This window comes from Trichechus manatus, unplaced genomic scaffold (assembly GCF_000243295.1).
Source record: "Trichechus manatus latirostris isolate Lorelei unplaced genomic scaffold, TriManLat1.0 scaffold00002, whole genome shotgun sequence".
NCBI lineage: Eukaryota > Metazoa > Chordata > Mammalia > Sirenia > Trichechidae > Trichechus > Trichechus manatus.
This window is the reverse complement of record NW_004443938.1, coordinates 11,983,346-11,996,147: the sequence shown is the minus strand read 5'-3', so window position 1 is coordinate 11,996,147 and position 12,802 is coordinate 11,983,346. Positions and strand designations below refer to the sequence as shown.

Here is a 12,802-nt window from a genome sequence, read left to right as displayed (position 1 = left end):
CTTTTTTCCACTCAAATATCAGGTACAAATTGCTTTCTTTTAGCATATGCCAAATATTTGTCATTACTCAATGGCTTAGCAAGTGTGACACAAGAGACTACCACTTTCTCTACAGAAACAAAGAGCCAGCACGAATACCAGCCTTGTGTAAGTATTACCTCAGCACCAGTACTGCTTGCTCCTTGGGGCCAGCTTTACAACAGATGTCCAGGCTCCAAGCTTATGATGCACTTAATACTGGCTAACAAAGCAGATTCTTCGTTACTTGATAACAATTTTTTAAAAATAGGAACCAACGAGGTAGATCTGCTTCCAAATATTATACTAGTAGTTAACCATGACGGCTGTATATAAAACATACACAAAATTGTAACAACTGCTTAACAATAATTATTTTTATCCTAAAGCAGAGGCTGGCAAATTTCTTCTGTAAAGGGCCAGATAGTAAATGATTTAAGCTTTGTGGGCTATATTTGGTCTCTGTTGCATATTCTTCTTCTTTTTAACAACCTTCTAAAAATTTAAAAACCACTCTTAGCTGGTAACCAAAAGCAAACCCGTTGCCGAGTCAATTCTGACTCACAGTGACCCTACAGGACAGAGTAAGCATGCTCCATAGGATTTCCAAGGCTGTAAATCCTTACGGGAACAGACTGCCACATCCTTCTCCTGTAGGAACAGCTGATGGGTTCGAACCACCAACCTTTTGGTTAGCAGCCAAGTGCTTAACCCCTGTACCACTGGGGCTTCCTTTCTTAGCCAGCAGACCATATAAAAACAGGCCATAGCCAGATTTGGTCCTGGGGCAAGTATATCTACCTGGTCCTAAAGCAAAAACAATTACTTTCAATACCTGATATGACAACTGTTAATATAAAACAAACAACAAAAAAAACTACGATGCCGTCAAGTCAATTTTTAATTGATCTTCTCTCAGGCAAAAATGGAAAAAAAAAAAAATTAGGAAAGTGGAAGGCGACTTCGAAACTAAAAGGAAGTAAAATATGATGCGTTGACTATTATAGTTTGATCTTCAGACGGTATTTGCTCCTATCTTTTATCAATGGCTCAGAGTCAGAAATTTTTTTCTTTTTTGCTTTTAAAATTTGTTTTCTCCATCACATTAGATTAAAAGAACAATAATTATGTTAATACAGGTTTCAATTTACCATTTATCTAAAGGTATTAAAAAGGGCTTAGAGGATGGAATGTGAGTCATCGCCAAAGGACAACAGAGCTGACCAGTACTGCTGGAAACGCCCTCTGCCCTTGTGTACCTGGGGAGTCCCTGCTCAACACCCACCTAGGGCACCACCCACCTAGAGCACCACCCAACCAGGGGGTTCCCTTGCTCCTCGAACCAAAAAACCAAACCCGCTGCCTTGGAGTCGGTTCTGACTCCTGGCGACCCCATGTGGTACACAATACAACTGCTCTGTAGTTTTTTTCTTGGCTGTAATCTTTACGGAAGCAGATCGCCAGGCCTTTCTTCTGCAGCACTGCCATGTGATTTCAAACGGCCAACCTTTAGGTTAGCAGGGGAGTTTTCAAAACCCCGGTGCCCCTTTCTCCCCAGGGCACTCTTAATCTTCTGTCTATACTTGTATTAAAGCTTTGTTTGTGTTACCTGCTTCTCCTATTAGACTAAGAATCCCCTAAGGGCAAAAAACCTATCTTTATTTATTCTGACAGCCCCTGCGCCTGGCACATGATGGCATATAGTAGGGCTTCAATAAATGAAGAAGGAACTCAGGAGACCTATAAGAGAATACAACTAGAAGGCATATAGGATGAAAAAGAAATCAAGGATACAAAGTTACAGTGATCCCTTTTCCTAAATAAACCAATCGTTTCATATTGCTTTCCCTTAGAGGGCCTATTGACAAACTTCACCCAGTTTATGGGAAGCCGAGAACTAAAACCCACAGCTTTAATCTACAGGTTACACTGAAAAGCTTGAAAAACAGATATGCGGGGAAACAGCACACAAGAAGCACGAAAACCTTACAGAACCTGAAGATAAATCATTGGGATTTCACAGTCATAAGCTTTGTCTCAGGTTATTTTATGTAACTTTTTTCACTTAAAAATTTTTCTGTACTCCTATTTTACAGATGAAAAAATTGAGGCTCACAGAGGCTAAATATCTTGGCCAAGTACAAGAAGGCAGGAAATAAATTATGAAACCATTCTTTTTATAGCTCTTTGCATTTTTATTGTATTTGGAAAAATAATGTACATTAACTATATAATAAGCATTTTATATTATTTAAAAGTCTCTATGTCATTTTATAGCACTACAGTTTTGTTCTTTAGAACGCTATTAGCAGAACTCTGGAATGAGAGCTTTAGTCTCTAAATCAACAGACAGAGAGAGTATGTTAGAAGAAAAATAATGCAATCTCCTGGTCTGTTCAATAAATATCCTATATTTAATAAGCAGTGGCAAACACACCGTTAGTGCTCAAACTAAACACTAATTGGAATAGTAGGGGAATTAGCAGTATAGCTACTACAAAAATGAAATAAAAGAGCTCACTCAAAACGCAGTCACTGAGATGGTGGCAGAACGCGATTAATGTACTTGATGTCACTAAACTGCACATGAGAAAAAAGTTAAATTGGCAAGTGTTGTGTTATATCTTTACAATTGAAAAAAAAGCATTCACTGACTTTGAAAGCAACTGAGTGCAGAATGCGATTGTCTCAGACCATAGAGGGAAAATGTCTAACCACTATAAGAAAGTAGGAATACGAACCCATCCTAAGACTCTCCAAATTGTCAGAAATAGACAAAAAGTTTTATGTCTAAGTAAAAATAAATAACAAAGAAAAAGAATAACAATTCACTAAGAATAAGTGGTATCCTTTTCCTTTACCAAACTATAAACATTAATATAAATTATTCAAAAATGTTAGAAATCACAATACTATTATTTAGGACAGCAACAAACAAAAAAGGTCCGTGTGGAAGAAGTGAGAGGAAAGGGGCGGGATCTCTCTCGTCTCTATGATTTAAGAGGGACTATCTAGCCTTTTTCCTCTTTGAAAACAAACAGAGCCAAAATTTGAGAGCAAAGGCTGCTGCCAAATGAAGCTCTGCAGCTGGACTCCCTGGAGGGAGAAGCTCAAATCAGAGAGACCCCAGCTGACATCTTAGCAGGCCTTGTCTTCCTGCAGTTGGATCCCCATCCAGCTGTCTCCTTCTCCCACCCCTCCATTGTCCAAACACCCATCAATGGCACCCTTGGCATTTCAGCTGGAACTTTAAGAGGGACTGTGCATCCATGCCCGCGCCCCGGAGTGCATTTCCCCTGATATGAAAACGTTTGAGCCACAGTGGGATTCCTTCCTCACACAATAACTGCTATCAATTCAGTCAACAGGACCTCACTTTTGGGGTCCAGAGAAAAGACATATATAATCAAGGCTGCTCTTTTCCTATTAAATCAGAAGTTCTCAAACTCTAGTGCCCACCAGAATCACCATTCAGCAGTACTGGGAAAGGCCTGCGAATTTTTGTCAAAGTCCCCAGATAATTATGCACACCGAAGTTTGAGACCACTGCACTAAATGACTCCTAACTTCTCACTTTATGTGTGGACTGGTGTGCACATACACTCAGGGCAAACATTAAAAAGCTACCGGACTGTTTTAATTTACTTGGATTTAAAAGAACTGTCGTTTAAGAACTCTAGTATTTGCATACACTGGGGTAGGGGACAGTTATAATGGGGAAAGAAGGCAAGGACTGCTTTCATCAACCACAGCTGCAACTTTTATTAACAATATGTACCTAACTGAACTCTTCACCTTCTCCCCTCAGTCCCTGGGTGCTGCAACTGGTTAACAGTGCTCAGCTGCTAGCCAAGAGGCTGGAGGTTCGAGTCTACCCTGGAGGCACCTTGGAAGGCCTGGCAATCTACTTCCCCCAAATCAGCCATTAAAAACCCTGTTGAGCACAGTACTACTCTGACATACATGGGGTCACCATGAGTCAGAATGAATCGCCAGCGACTGGTTTTTTAACTTTCTCCCCAAACTTGGTCCTTTCCCAGGGCTCCTTATCTTGGTGAATGGCACCACCACCCATTGAGTTATGCAAGCCAGAAACCAGAAGTCAGCCTGGACACTGCCCTCTCCCTCAACCCCTGCACATCCAGTCCATCCCCAAGTCCTATCAATTTTACTTCCTAAATACATCTACCTCTCTCCATTTCCACCACCATGTTGGTCCAAGCTACCACCATCTCTTATCTGCAATACAACAGTCTACCATACCCCCTCCTACCCCTCTTCCTGCTACTGATTCTCATATTACAGCTGTAGTGAACTTTCAAAAGGCAAATCCGATTGTGTCACTTCCTTCCTGTCAAAACCCTTCAATGTTTCCCACTGGGTTTAGCTCAAAAACGTCTTCACAGGGCCTGCCTGGCTCTGCATAGCCTAAACTCTGTCTTCCTCCCCAACCACACTGGTCTCCATCTGATACTCCAAGCTCATCCTCCTCCCTCCCACCACAGGGCCTTTGCACATGCCATTCCCGTTGGCCCGGTGTGTTCTCTGCTCCCCTTTCACCTAGTGTCCACCTCTTCACCCTCTACGTTGCTCAGCACGGTGGTCACTTGCTCAGGGACGCCTTCACTGACCTCTCTGATAAGGTCTCCTGCCCCGCCCCCAACCACACACACACCCTTGTACACACTCACAGCATCACAGTGTACTCCTCATGAGGCAACCTTCCAGAGTTGCAGTTTTACATTAATTCTGTGACTACTGCCTGTCTCCTCCCAGGCTGTAAATCCAGGATGGCAGGGGAGGATTTCTGCGTCTGTGCCCTCAGCACCCAGCACAGGGACCAGCAGGGCCGGGCTCAATAAACGTCTGCTGAGCTCACAGATGAATGGACAGACTCATCCTGCCTTATGGTATGACAATAGCAAGTGACCACACTCCCAGCCAGCATTTCTCACCACCACAGGGCCAAACCTTAGCTCCCCAATTCACCCACCACCCATGGTGGAGGAGGAGGGGCGTGCAGAAAACAGACCCTGTGCATCTGCCTCAACTGGTGGGGGGCCATGGAAAATGGACCAGTATATTCAGTAAGTTCTGTCCTGCTAAAACATTAACTTGCAGTGGATTACATTTTTCAGCAGGGAACCGGAGGCAAGGTAATCTGAGAGATGATTATCTCAGTTTACACAGAATTTTGAACACACTCTCGCAGTTGTCTTCATGAAGGGTAAATCCACTTTCACATTAGAAACGGCTATGGAAACACTTTAGAAAGGACCGCTAAGGCTTCTGTTTGTACCACTTGAATGTGGCTCAGCTGCTCACTACGCTGGTCACAGGCCTTGAAGGCAACACCCTTTCCACTGCTGAGCTCGAGCAGTGGTTTTCCTTTCTAAGGGCCCATGTCATCTTTCGTAACAATCAAGAAAGCAAGTGTGGGGGAAAGGACGGAAGAAGAGGTGCTCAGCACTCACCCTAATCCTTAGGACAGGGCCTGCTTCCTGAACCAGCTCCCTGTGCACGAACCTCACAATGTCCCAGGTCGGGGCACCACGAGGCCCAACAGCTTGCTAAATCCTGGTGACAAGCATGAGCAGTGGCACTGTGCCCTGAGACCCCCAAATCACTCTTCTTGGAAGTCTACCAGCTGCCCATGAGCGAGCCCCAAGCAGCTGTGGGAAAAGCAAAACTGGACAAAGTACACAGGTGTCCCCGCTTGGAGGGCCTGGCTGATCAGCCCACCCACAGCCCTAAAGCAAGATGCAGGTGCAATGCTAGTTCTCAACAGTCCTCCCCATCAGGCGGTTTACTGTTTCAGGCACTCAGCCAAGTTTTCGAGTTCCTATTTCAACATTTGTGTGTGTCCTGGGTCCGGGACCAGACCGGAAAGCTTCCCTGAGGCCAAGAATCCGGCTCACCCACCTGCAGGCTACCTGCCCAGAGGTGTTTGCCAAGTGAATGAACGATTACTTTTTTTTTTAACAAGTGGTGACTTGAGAAGCAGTATGAAGAGGAAACGCGCAAATTAGCATTTCATTTATACTGCTTTCTGAGTAAAATCGTCAACTGACTCAGTTTAGACAAATCAATCAAAAATACTCTGCCTGATGAATTCAGAGGTTAACGGTTGTAATGAATGCAGAACCCCAATTATTCAGATGTCTCCATCTTTATTGGTAACTGTGTTGTTAAACAATGTCAAGTCATACTGAAGATACCTAACAAAATTCTTAGCTTGGGCTTGAATAATTAGAATCCAGAACAGTTTGTTTAAAGGACACATCTACAGAACTTGGTGGAAGCTTCGGATTTCACATTTACCGGGGCAGAAAAACAAAGTAGACTCTCAATAACAGCGCCTTAGAAGCACCATACACAAATGTTTGAAGGCCACTAAGCTCTTCTCAGTGATCTGTGGCGTGGCCCTAATACAAGTCACACAAAGAAAGGCTGAAGTATGTTTCTCTCACCAGACAAAATCTCCAAGACCTTCCCCTGCCAAAAAGGGGGCAGGCAGAATTTCCCACAGCAAACAGGTGGGGCTGGCCTAAAAGCAGACTTCTCAAAAACCTTTGAAATTCCTAATTTTCAACATTATACAAAACAGAGTGTCTCAAAAAGCTATCCTGACTATTGGGATTCTAGCATGCCAGGTGATGGCCTCGTCCTTCCTTAGCAGCGCGAGAACTATCTTCAATTTGGCAGAACTTTTGCTAAAGTTTCTGATTCATCATAAAAAAGTTTTTTAAACAAATTGAAATTAAAATATACCTGACAAAAAATAAAAATCAATTACCATTCATCATAAGAAATGGGAAAGAAAAGTAGTGATAGGAACAGGTTTGCAGACGTTTTTTCTGAGTGATATCTTAAGAGCTAAGCTCTGCCATCTTTTAGCGAAATAAAGCAAGCCACAATCGAAACAGTAATCTCTCGGTAAGTCCTCCGCATCACGTGCTTGCTGAGCTGGCACTGAGGAAGGGGGTTTTATTTAGCTTAGTTTTACACCACAGGCACTGCAAAGCCTGGGTAGTGCATGCCTCCTGCAAATTTGAAATGAAAAGAATTTTGTGTAGGAAAAAAAAAATTCTACATCACGAATGAATCACCCTGATGATGTAACCTAGGCGAAAACAATATTGCTTTCTGTATCCATTAACATCAATAAAGTAATTTAATGTAACAGTAAAAGATGACTTTTCATAAACAACTCCTTTTGGGGAATCTAAAAAGTAACGGAAAGAGTATGGGAGCACGACGATTACAGAATCAACTTATTTGAAAAATTAGAAATAAACTCTATATGTGTCTTTTATTTCAAGTTGTAATGACCCCAGCTTATTTTCTCCATTGTGATTCAAACTCAAAACATTTTAAGCCCTCTTCTCAGTGTCTCCTCACCGGTTCACCTGTGTTAAAGCAGGTAGATACAACTTTCTAAGAAAAGTCAGTCCCAAAGAGCCCGATTGTTCCCACAATTTAAAAGAAAGCCTAACGCTGCAGACCTGGCCACCGATCTAACCCCGGATCTGAAGCACAAATCAGATTAAAGAGGACGGAGGAGCAAGGTTCAGCAGTACTGTAATCAGCTGATGTTGACCAGCAGTGGGAGACCAGAGAGCGCCAAGGAGCCTATCAAACCCCACTGGCTGCCTCCATCTGCAATTCAAGTCCATTACTAAGCCTCCTCTAGAGATGGAATCCTGCTACCCCCAGCCAATTCCCGTCCACAGAGCACAGCTTGGGGTAAAATGCACTGGAGCGAAGCTGCCGGCCAGAGAGGCGTGTCTCATCTCCCAGGCGCCTTTCGAACTGCAAGGGAAGTCTGGGTTACGTTCACTTTCGGACGCTGGAAGGAACTCGGGAGTTGGTGTACGTCGTCTGGGGCTCTTGCTGCGATTTAGACAGCTTTCTTTTTTAAGAAACTTCAAAGTTGCATTCGAATACACTTTTAAAACAGACTGAAGCCGTGAAAAAGTAGATATTCTAATTTTTTTAAAAGACCGTAACTCCTGGGGTGGGGGCGGGGGGAGATGGTTCACAAAGACAGAAAAGGACTGTAAAAAGAAAGACATCACAACCCACAAAAGGGTCAGCAAATAACAAAGGGAGTCGAGTCCCCATCGCCGTCCTCGTCTCCGTTTAGAAGCGAGCCCTGTCCTACAGGTAGCTGCCCCACGCGGCCAGGTAACTCGCTCCCCCTGCAGATACGCCGGCCGCACCCAGTCCAGCGCTGGCACTGGGCCACTTACTGGTTTCGGCATTTTCGGTTCCTGGGAGGTTCTCCTCAATCCCTCGGAAACACAACTCTCAGTAGTAGCAGGCGAAGGAACCCTCCCGATCTGGAGCGCTAGGAAGCCGTGAAACGGAGAACGACAGACTCCCGCGCAGCGCACCGAGACTCGGGCCGCCCCGCGCGCCGCCGCTTAAAAACCCGCCGGGCGGGCGCGGCTGAGTCACCGCCCAACCTGCAATTACAGCGGGCCGGGCGGGGCGGGGCGGAGCCTGCGGCCTGGGCGGGGTCGGGCCTCGGCGCCCGAAGGGGCGGGGAGCGCGGGAAACGGGGGCGAGCGGGGACTCGGAGGGGGGTGCCGGGGAACGCCATGGGGGTCTCAGTGTGCCGGGGAACGAGAACTAGGGACGCATGGGGACCGCGAAGGGGGCGCCGCGCCGCTCCGGGGAGGGCCATGGGAGAGGGGGAAAAAAAAAAAAAAATCTCGGCGCCCCAGGGGGCAGGTAGCGCGGGAAGTGGGGGTGCAGAGGAACCGGGAGAGGGGCGGCCGCGTTACTCTGGGGAGAGCCGTGGGATCGGCCGGAGGGGCCTCACCGCCCGGGAGGTGGGGAGCGCGGGAAGTGGAGGCGCACGCGGACTGGGAGAGGGACAGCTGCGTCGCTCAGGGGAGGGCCTTGGGCGTCTCTGCGACCCGTGGGGCAGGGAGCACGGGAAGTGGGGCGCTCGGGGTCGTTAGAGGGGCGGTCGGGTCGGTTTGGGGAAGGCCGTGGGGTCGACTGGAGGGGTGCGCGGGAACGGGTACAGGGGCTCCGGGTGGCGCCGGAGGGGGCCGTGAGGCAGGCCGGAGGGTCCCCCGGGGGCGCGGATGTGCGGCGCCCCAGAGTCCCCGGGCTCGGCGGAAGCGGTGGTAACGCGCCCGCAGCAAGTTTCACTTTGTGGAGCAACCGTTTGTCCCGGGGCTGAAACCGCCGCCGCCGCCCCTTGGAGGAGCCCTTCTCTGCGCGGCCGCTCTATTCCGGGAGGAAGGCTGCGGCAGCCCGGCGGGCCCGTGAAGCCGGCCAGCGGTTTGGTCCCCCGGGAGCCGCGGGCAGCCTGGTGGGGGGCGGCCCAGCCCGGGGTTCGGCTCCGGGGGAGGCCCTGGCGCTCGCGTCGGCGCCCCGGATACCCGCCCGCCACACCTGCGGCAGCGCGGACCCGCGAGGTCGGCGATGCGCGGTGCCACTCCCGACCGGCCGGGAGAGCCCGGGGGGGGGCGGGGGCGTGTGGGACCGCGCCCTTCCCGGCCCGATCGCGAGGAGCGCCCCGGACGCAAGATGGCCGCGGGCCGGGAGGGCGCTCTCATCATGTCTCCATTTTAAAGACCTGCGGTCGTCGCTCCCCGGCCTGTGCCGGTGGAGAGAATTTGGCAGTCTGGTTCCTCTCCTGAGGGTAGATGTAAGGTGTGAGCCTGTCCACACTGGACAGAGGGAATCAAGAAAACCTAAACAAGCCTGGAGTGGCGGGCAGCCACCGAGGAGTTGCTGTGCCGTCTCGGGGTGGCGCTGCCCGTAGTCGGTCACTCCGTTGTCCTGGGCCTAAACCAGGCCTCAGCTCTGAGGGCGGCCTAGAGCGGCGGGACCTGCGGGGTGCGTCCCCGCGCACGTGGCCCGGCCACCACCGCGTCCCGATTCCGCGACGTTGCAAGAATAGAAAACACTGTTCTCCAATACTCTGATTAGAGGACGAATTAGTGTCCTTAGAGGAGTTGACTAACAAAAAGCTATTCTTTCCATGGGAAGTCGTCCCTGAAATTATCGGAGTTATTTTTATTATTATTGCAAATGGTTCTCCCGAGGAATTTAAAAAACAAAACAAACACAAAAAACTCAAAAGGCATGTACTTTTGGTGGCCAGGAGGATTTGTTGCTCAGTGGTTGAGAGAGCAAACTCCAGAGGGGTGTGGTCTCCAGACTAGCAGCATCAGCATCACTTGGGAACTCGTTAGAAATGCAAAGTCTCAGGTGCTGCCCCAGACCTGCGGACTCAACAACTAGGGACTGCGATCCCCAAATTAACAAGCCCTCCAGGTGATTGTGATGTAGGCTAAAGGTTGAGAACTAGGGCTTCCCCGTAAATTCCCTTCCGGGGATGCCACTAACTCCCTGTGTGAGTCTAGCGAACTATTTAACACCTTTGTGCTTTAGTTTTCTCATCTGTAAAATAGCGGAACAATGGCGGCAATTTCATACGGTTGTTAGGAAGGTTAAGTGGGCTAATTCATGGAAGATGCTTGGAACAGTACCTGGCAGTAGTAAGCATTCAAATACCTCCTGAGAAACCAGTGACTTGGGCGAAGTAACAAACCTTTTAAGATTCCCAGTTTGTTAAATGGAGTTGATAGTAGCACTCCCTTCATAGACTTGGCAAGGATTCAATGAGACCATGCATGCAAAGCGTCTCGCAAGGTATTCGGCTCATGGTAATGCTTAGCCTGCCATGGCATGGACCGCTTCTTGATGAGCCTTGGTCATTTAGCCACCCGTGGCCTTCCCAAGCTGCAGACCAGGGCATTTCAGAAGCAGGCGTGGCAGGAGGACTTTTCGGAGATTTTGACCTCTTTTGGCCAGTCTATTCCCTCTGAAAGAATGAGTTTCTTTTTTATTAAAATGATGACCTAATAGTAACTGCAATAGGAAGGAAACTGTGAAATATATTTAAATAACCTGCAGTGATAACTGGTCAGACTGGACATACTACTCTTAATCTACATTATCTCCACCTGCTTTTCACTGCCTGGAGCCTCGCTGGTTATTTTTGGTCGCCAACTCTGCAGATAAGATATGCTTCTGATCTTTTTTTAAAATCTCAGTTCAAAGTGTACTGTCTTCTAAATTTGAGGTTTGAAATAGCCTAGGAGGTTCTGGAGCATTTGTGAACTTTACCCTCCAGGGGAGTGCTGAAGATGAAATGGCCAGTGGCATTGTGAAATAAAAAGATCACCGGCCTTAAAAGCAAACAGCAAAACAAAAACCTTCAAGTGGATTCCAACTCATAGCAACCCTACAGGACAGCGTAGAACTGCCCCATAGAGTTTCCAAGGCTGTAAGCCCTGGTGACGCAGTGGTTAAGCACTTGGCTGCTAACCGAAAAGTCAGTGGTTTGAACTCAGTAGCCGCTCCAAGGAAGAAAGATGTGGCAGTCTGCTTCCATGAAGATGTATAGCCTTGGAAACCCTATGGTGCAGTTCTCTCCTATAGGGCCACCGTGAGTCAGAATCGACTCAAGGGCAATGGGTTAGTTTTTCGATTTTTTTTAGAACCTAAGGAGTCTCTGGGTGGTGCAAACGGTAATGCACTCAGCTGCTAACCGAAAGGCCACCCAGAGAGGCCTCAGAAGAAAGGCCTGGTGATCTACTTCTGAAAAGTCAGCCATTGAAAACTCCATAGAGCACAGTTCTACTTTGACACACACGGGGTCCCCATATGTCTATTCCATGGCGACTGATAGAACCTAAACCCTGCCTCCAGCCTACCTCACCACCCCCGCACACAACATACACGGAAGACTGAACTCCAAGACAATCAATGAGAATTGCTTAGGACCGTGATTCTCAAACCTAGGTGTGCATTAGAATAGCTCATGGAGCCCCTCTGGAGGAATTATGGTGGAGCCCTGGTGGCACAGTGGTTAAGAGCTATGGCTGCTAACCTAAAGGTCAGCAGTTTAAATCCACCAGCTGCTCCTTGGAAACACTATGGGGCAATTCTACTCTATCCTGTAGGGTCACTATAAGTCGGAATTGACAGCAACGGGTTTGGTTTGGTGTTGGTTTTAAGTTGAAAGTGGGCCCTGGGAGTCGACTTCTTTAACAAGTCCCCCAGGTGACTCTGACGTACACCAAAATTTGAGAACCACTGACTTAGGATGTGGAAGGATCTTGACAAATTTTATTCACCTTGCCTCCCTCTTCACCCTTCTTTTGTTAGGTTATGCTGGCATTTGTAAGCCATGGTTCTGTTTAATGTATGATAATCAATGCAGTGAACGGCAGTGAGGAAATACGAGCCAGGAGTCTTAGCGCTCTGCCCTGCTCTCCTTTGTCTAGCTCATTGACCTTGAGTGACTTGCTCCTCATTTAGGGATTTTGGTTTTTCAGTGAGAGGAGGGAATCATACGCCTGCCTCCTGGGCCTGGGAAAGGCTGTTTGTCAACTGCCTGGAGTTCTTCAGGCAAGGTTAAACCAAAGTGAGGTGGGGCAGCCCCGGGGCAAGGACTGGAACTGTTGTACACAGAACAGTCTCATTCCCTGATATGTAGACTTTCTGTCAAATTGCCTCCAAGCCTATCGCATGTGTATCTCACGCTGGTGCCAGGTTAATCTCACCTGGTTGTTGGTAGGTGCTGTCAGTGATTTCCAACTCATAGCGACCCCATGTGACAGAGTAGAACTGCACCACAGGGTTGAATCAGCTCTATGGCAACTGGTTTCGTCTGAGCCCTGGTGGTGCTTTGGTTAACTGATTGGCTGCTAACCAAAAGATCGGCAGTTCAAATCCACCAGCCCCTCCTTGG

General features: G+C 47.8%; 1 protein-coding gene across 1 annotated transcript in view; it reads right to left on the bottom strand.

The window, feature by feature from the left end:
- The window catches only part of EZR (ezrin), a 59,359-nt gene extending 50,925 nt beyond the window's left edge, over positions 1-8,434 (bottom strand). Inside the window, exon 1 of the mRNA XM_004368804.3 lies at positions 8,271-8,434. Coding sequence (XP_004368861.2) covers positions 8,271-8,282 — 12 coding nt within the window. The 5' untranslated portion in view covers positions 8,283-8,434. The remainder of the gene's footprint in view (positions 1-8,270) is intronic.
- Positions 8,435-12,802: the final 4,368 nt, after the last annotated feature.